The sequence below is a fragment of the Nerophis lumbriciformis genome, linkage group LG06 (genome assembly GCF_033978685.3).
Source record: "Nerophis lumbriciformis linkage group LG06, RoL_Nlum_v2.1, whole genome shotgun sequence".
In the NCBI taxonomy this organism is placed as follows: domain Eukaryota; kingdom Metazoa; phylum Chordata; class Actinopteri; order Syngnathiformes; family Syngnathidae; genus Nerophis; species Nerophis lumbriciformis.
Genome location: NC_084553.2, coordinates 892,501 through 900,000, shown reverse-complemented (window position 1 = coordinate 900,000; position 7,500 = coordinate 892,501). Strand labels below are relative to the sequence as shown.

Genomic DNA, 7,500 nt, shown 5'->3' with positions numbered 1-7,500 from the left:
GAAGACCGTGATGTCACGGTTCTGACCTCGTTAGAAGACAGTGACATCACGGTTCTGACTTCGTTAGAAGACCGCGACATCACGGTTCTTACCTCGTTAGAAGATCGCGACATCACGGTTCTGACCTCGTTAGAAGACCGTGATGTCACGGTTCTGACCTTGTTAGAAGACAGTGACAGCACGGTTCTGACCTCGTTAGAAGACAGTGACATCACGGTTCTGACCTCGTTAGAAGACCGTGATGTCACGGTTCTGACCTTGTTAGAAGACAGTGACATCACGGTTCTGACTTCGTTAGAAGACCGCGACATCACGGTTCTTACCTCGTTAGAAGACCGTGATGCCACGGTTCTGACCTTGTTAGAAGACCGTGACAGCACGGTTCTGACCTCGTTAGAAGACAGTGACATCACGGTTCTGACCTCGTTAGAAGACCGTGATGTCACGGTTCTGACCTTGTTAGAAGACAGTGACATCACGGTTCTGACTTCGTTAGAAGACCGCGACATCACGGTTCTTACCTCGTTAGAAGACCGTGATGCCACGGTTCTGACCTCGTTAGAAGACCGTGATGTCACGGTTCTGACCTTGTTAGAAGACCGTGATGTCACGGTTCTGACCTTGTTAGAAGACAGTGACATCACGGTTCTGACCTCGTTAGAAGGCCGCGACATCACGGTTCTGACCTCGTTAAAAGACAGTGACATCACGGTTCTGACCTCGTTAGAAGACCGTGACATCACGGTTCTGACCTTGTTAGAAGACAGTGACATCACGGTTCTGACCTCGTTAGAAGACCGCGACATCACGGTTCTGACCTCGTTAGAAGACCGTGACATCACGGTTCTGACCTCGTTAGAAGACCGGTGATGTCACGGTTCTGACCTTGTTAGAAGACAGTGACATCACGGTTCTGACTTCGTTAGAAGACCGCGACATCACGGTTCTTACCTCGTTAGAAGATCGCGACATCACGGTTCTGACCTCGTTAGAAGACAGTGACATCACGGTTCTGACCTCGTTAGAAGACCGTGATGTCACGGTTCTGACCTTGTTAGAAGACAGTGACAGCACGGTTCTGACCTCGTCAGAAGACAGTGACATCACGGTTCTGACCTCGTTAGAAGACCGTGATGTCACGGTTCTGACCTTGTTAGAAGACAGTGACATCACGGTTCTGACCTCGTTAGAAGACCGCGACATCACGGTTCTGACCTCGTTAGAAGACCGTGATGTCACGGTTCTGACCTTGTTAGAAGACCGTGATGTCACGGTTCTGACCTTGTTAGAAGACAGTGACAGCACGGTTCTGACCTCGTTAGAAGACCGTGATGTCACGGTTCTGACCTTGTTAGAAGACAGTGACATCACGGTTCTGACCTCGTTAGAAGACCGTGACATCACGATTCTGACCTCGTTAGAAGACCGCGACATCACGGTTCTGACCTCGTTAGAAGACCGCAACATCACGGTTCTGACCTCGTTAGAAGACCGCGACATCACGGTTCTGACCTTGTTAGAAGACAGCGACATCACGGTTCTGACCTCGTTAGAAGACCGTGATGTTACAGTTCTGACTTCGTTAGAAGACCGCGACATCACGGTTCTGACCTCGTTAGAAGACCGCGACATCACGTTTCTGACCTCGTTAGAAGACCGCGACATCACGGTTCTGACCTCGTTAGAAGACCGTGATGTCACGGTTCTGACCTCGTTAGAAGACCGCGACATCACGGTTCTGACCTCGTTAGAAGGCCGCGACATCACGGTTCTGACCTCGTTAGAAGACCGCGACATCACGGTTCTGACCTTGTTAGAAGACCGCGACATCACGGTTCTGTTCTCGTTAGAAGACCGCAACGTCACGGTTCTGGCCTCGTTAGAAGACCGCGACATCACGGTTCTGACCTCGTTAGAAGACCGCGACGTCACGGTTCTGACCTCGTTAGAAGACCGCGATGTCACGGTTCTGACCTTGTTAGAAGACAGTGACATCACGGTTCTGACCTTGTTAGAAGACCGCGACGTCACGGTTCTGACCTCGTTAGAAGACCGCGACGTCACGGTTCTGACCTCGTTAGAAGACCGCGACATCACGGTTCTGACCTCGTTAGAAGACCGCGACATCACGTTTCTGACCTCGTTAGAAGACCGCGACATCACGGTTCTGACCTCGTTAGAAGACCGCGACATCACGTTTCTGACCTCGTTAGAAGACCGTGACATCACGGTTCTGACCTTGTTAGAAGACAGTGACATCACGGTTCTGACCTCGTTAGAAGACCGCGACATCACGGTTCTGTTCTCGTTAGAAGACCGCAACGTCACGGTTCTGGCCTCGTTAGAAGACCGCGACATCACGGTTCTGACCTCGTTAGAAGACCGCGACGTCACGGTTCTGACCTCGTTAGAAGACCGCGATGTCACGGTTCTGACCTTGTTAGAAGACAGTGACATCACGGTTCTGACCTTGTTAGAAGACCGTGATGTCACGGTTCTGACCTTGTTAGAAGACAGTGAGAGCACGGTTCTGACCTCGTTAGAAGACAGTGACATCACGGTTCTTACCTCGTTAGAAGACCGTGATGTCACGGTTCTGACCTTGTTAGAAGACAGTGACATCACGGTTCTGACCTTGTTAGAAGACCGAGACGTCACGGTTCTGACCTCGTTAGAAGACCGTGACATCACGGTTCTGACCTCTTTAGAAGACCGCGACGTCACGGTTCTGACCTCGTTAGAAGACCGCGACATCACGGTTCTGACCTCGTTAAAAGACAGTGACATCACGGTTCTGACCTCGTTAGAAGACCATGACATCACGGTTCTGACCTCGTTAGAAGACCGCGACATCACGTTTCTGACCTCGTTAGAAGACCGCGACATCACGGTTCTGACCTCGTTAGAAGACCGTGACATCACGGTTCTGACCTCGTTAGAAGACCGCGACATCACGGTTCTGACCTCGTTAGAAGACCGCGACATCACGTTTCTGACCTCGTTAGAAGACCGCGACATCACGTTTCTGACCTCGTTAGAAGACCGCGACATCACGGTTCTGACCTCGTTAGAAGACCGTGATGTCACGGTTCTGACCTTGTTAGAAGACAGTGACAGCACGGTTCTGACCTCGTTAGAAGACAGTGACATCACGGTTCTGACCTCGTTAGAAGACTGTGATGTCACGGTTCTGACCTTGTTAGAAGACAGTGACATCACGGTTCTGACCTCGTTAGAAGACCGTGATGTCACGGTTCTGACCTTGTTAGAAGACAGTGACATCACGGTTCTGACCTCGTTAGAAGACCGTGATGTCACGGTTCTTACCTCGTTAGAAGACAGTGACATCACGGTTCTTACCTCGTTAGAAGACAGTGACATCACAGTTCTGACCTCGTTAGAAGACCGCGACATCACGGTTCTGACCTTGTTAGAAGACAGTGACATCACGGTTCTGACCTCGTTAGAAGACCGTGATGTCACGGTTCTTACCTCGTTAGAAGACAGTGACATCACGGTTCTTACCTCGTTAGAAGACAGTGACATCACAGTTCTGACCTCGTTAGAAGACCGCGACATCACGGTTCTGACCTTGTTAGAAGACAGTGACATCACGGTTCTGACCTCATTAGAAGACCGTGACGTCACGGTTCTGACCTTGTTAGAAGACAGTGACATCACGGTTCTGACCTCGTTAGAAGACAGTGACATCACGGTTCTGACCTTGTTAGAAGACAGTGACATCACAGTTCTGACCTCGTTAGAAGACCACGACATCACGGTTCTGACGTCGTTAGAAGACCGTGATGTCGCGGTTCTGACCTCGTTAAAAGACAGTGACATCACGGTTCTGACCTCGTTAGAAGACCGTGATGTCACGGTTCTGACCTTGTTAGAAGACAGTGACATCACGGTTCTGACCTCGTTAAAAGACAGTGACATCACGGTTCTGACCTCGTTAGAAGACCGTGATGTCACGGTTCTGACCTTGTTAGAAGACAGTGACATCACGGTTCTGACCTCGTTAGAAGACCGTGATGTCACGGTTCCAACATCACTGACCACTCCCTCCCCGAATAAGTTGTGTTCGTGATGCGTTCACTGACCACTCCCTCCCCGAATAAGTTGTGTTCGTGATGCGTTCATTGACCACTCCCTCCCCGAATAAGTTGTGTTCGTGATTCGTTCACTGACCACTCCCTCCCCGAATAAGTTGTGTTCGTGATGCGTTCACTGACCACTCCCTCCCCGAATAAGTTGTGTTCGTGATGCGTTCACTGACCACTCCCTCCCCAAATAAGTTGTGTTCGTGATGCGTTCACTGACCACTCCCTCCCCGAATAAGTTGTGTTCGTGATGCGTTCACTGACCACTCCCTCCCCGAATAAGTTGTGTTCGTGATGCGTTCACTGACCACTCCCTCCCCGAATAAGTTGTGTTCGTGATGCCTTCATTGACCACTCCCTCCCCAAATAAGTTGTGTTCGTGATGCGTTCAATGACCACTCCCTCCCCAAATAAGTTGTGTTCGTGATGCGTTCACTGACCACTCCCTCCCCGAATAAGTTGTGTTCGTGATGCGTTCACTGACCACTCCCTCCCCGAATAAGTTGTGTTCGTGATGCGTTCACTGACCACTCCCTCCCCGAATAAGTTGTGTTCGTGATGCGTTCACTGACCACTCCCTCCCCGAATAAGTTGTGTTCGTGATGCGTTCACTGACCACTCCCTCCCCGAATAAGTTGTGTTCGTGATGCGTTCACTGACCACTCCCTCCCCGAATAAGTTGTGTTCGTGATGCCTTCACTGACCACTCCCTCCCCAAATAAGTTGTGTTCGTGATGCGTTCACTGACCACTCCCTCCCCAAATAAGTTGTGTTCGTGATGCGTTCACTGACCACTCCCTCCCCGAATAAGTTGTGTTCGTGATGCGTTCACTGACCACTCCCTCCCCGAATAAGTTGTGTTCGTGATGCGTTCACTGACCACTCCCTCCCCGAATAAGTTGTGTTCGTGATGCGTTCACTGACCACTCCCTCCCCGAATAAGTTGTGTTCGTGATGCGTTCACTGACCACTCCCTCCCGAATAAGTTGTGTTCGTGATGCGTTCACTGACCACTCCCTCCCCGAATAAGTTGTGTTCGTGATGCGTTCACTGACCACTCCCTCCCCGAATAAGTTGTGTTCGTGATGCGTTCACTGACCACTCCCTCCCCGAATAAGTTGTGTTCGTGATGCGTTCACTGACCACTCCCTCCCCAAATAAGTTGTGTTCGTGATGCGTTCACTGACCACTCCCTCCCCGAATAAGTTGTGTTCGTGATGCGTTCACTGACCACTCCCTCCCCGAATAAGTTGTGTTCGTGATGCCTTCATTGACCACTCCCTCCCCGAATAAGTTGTGTTCGTGATGCGTTCACTGACCACTCCCTCCCCAAATAAGTTGTGTTCGTGATGCGTTCACTGACCACTCCCTCCCCGAATAAATTGTGTTCGTGATGCGTTCCCTGACCACTCCCTCCCCGAATAAGTTGTGTTCGTGATGCGTTCACTGACCACTCCCTCCCCGAATAAGTTGTGTTCGTGATGCGTTCACTGACCACTCCCTCCCCAAATAAGTTGTGTTCGTGATGCGTTCACTGACCACTCCCTCCCCGAATAAGTTGTGTTCGTGATGCGTTCACTGACCACTCCCTCCCCGAATAAGTTGTGCTCGTGATGCGTTCACTGACCACTCCCTCCCCGAATAAGTTGTGTTCGTGATGCGTTCACTGACCACTCCCTCCCCGAATAAGTTGTGTTCGTGATGCGTTCACTGACCACTCCCTCCCCGAATAAGTTGTGTTCGTGATGCGTTCACTGACCACTCCCTCCCCGAATAAGTTGTGTTCGTGATGCGTTCACTGACCACTCCCTCCCCGAATAAGTTGTGTTCGTGATGCGTTCACTGACCACTCCCTCCCCGAATAAGTTGTGTTCGTGATGCGTTCACTGACCACTCCCTCCCCGAATAAGTTGTGTTCGTGATGCGTTCACTGACCACTCCCTCCCCGAATAAGTTGTGTTCGTGATGCGTTCACTGACCACTCCCTCCCCGAATAAGTTGTGTTCGTGATGCGTTCACTGACCACTCCCTCCCCGAATAAGTTGTGTTCGTGATGCGTTCACCGACCACTCCCTCCCCGAATAAGTTGTGTTCGTGATGCGTTCACTGACCACTCCCTCCCCGAAAAAGTTGTTCGTGATGCGTTCACTCACCACTCCCTCCCCAAATAAGTTGTGTTCGTGATTCGTTCACTGACCACTCCCTCCCCGAAAAAGTTGTTCGTGATTCATTCACTGACCACTCCCTCCCCGAATAAGTTGTGTTCGTGATGCGTTCACTGACCACTCCCTCCCCGAATAAGTTGTGTTCGTGATGCGTTCACTGACCACTCCCTCCCCGAATAAGTTGTGTTTGTGATGCGTTCACTGACCACTCCCTCCCCGAATAAGTTGTGTTCGTGATGCGTTCACTGACCACTCCCTCCCCGAATAAGTTGTGTTCGTGATGCGTTCACTGACCACTCCCTCCCCGAATAAGTTGTGTTCGTGATGCGTTCACTGACCCGTCCCTCCCAGGATAAGTCTGTGACGTCATGACAAGACTTTCCTCTGTGTTAATGTTTAGTGGGTGTGTTTGCAGAGGATCACTACAGTTACTGAGTGTTTCCAGCCAGGATGTGTTCTTAAGAACAATGTGTGTGTGTGTGTGTGTGTGTGTGTGTGTGTGTGTGTGTGTGTGTGTGTGTAAGTGACCTGGGTGGTCACCATGTGACTTCCAGTGTTGCCGCCTTGAAATGCAGGAAGGATGTTGCAAATGGTGGAGTGGAAACCCTTAAAATACACACATCCGTGTGTGTGTGTGTGTGTGTGTGTGTGTGTGTGTGTGTGTGTGTGTGTGTGTGTGTGTGTGTGTGTGTGTAAGTAAAAGGACAGCCCTCAGTAAGCCACACTCTACAAATGAATGAAATACCATAAAACTCCAAATCTGATGTTAATACAACTGATACTTCTGCTAGCGTTTAAGATGTGTAGCGAAGCCTGTTTTTCTTTTCTTTAGCTCTATGGACACATGATCCATGGAGTCTTCAATGCATGATCTGAGAATTGAACCCTTGGTGGAGGTACCCCGTAGAGGACCCTGACAGTCTCTCCCGCTAAGTCCTCGGTCTTTGTCCCTGCAGGGCTGCAACCCTCTGGCCCAGACGGGCCGCAGCAAACTGCAGAACAAGCGGGCCAGTCTGAACCAGCAGATCATCAAGCAGATGAGGATGCGGGCCGGCGCCGAGAACCTGTTCAGGTACCCACACCGCACTCTTCACTCTCATTTTATTCATCAGCCCGGCAAGACAAGACGGGCCAGTAACAAACGTGTCCGCATCATTTCAACATCATGAGCTTAACGTCACAAATTATTGTGACCACTGGGTGTCGCCGAAAACAATTGCCACTCCACT

The 7,500-nt window shown here is 50.6% G+C and overlaps 1 protein-coding gene across 2 annotated transcripts in view; it reads left to right on the top strand.

The window, feature by feature from the left end:
• LOC133608236 (rhophilin-2-like) overlaps window positions 1–7,500 on the top strand; it is a 114,157-nt gene that overhangs the window by 14,937 nt on the left and 91,720 nt on the right. For both annotated transcript variants that reach the window (XM_061963441.1, XM_061963440.1), the window contains exon 2: window positions 7,228–7,343. In XM_061963441.1, the coding sequence (XP_061819425.1) occupies window positions 7,228–7,343 (116 nt within the window). The remainder of the gene's footprint in view (window positions 1–7,227; window positions 7,344–7,500) is intronic.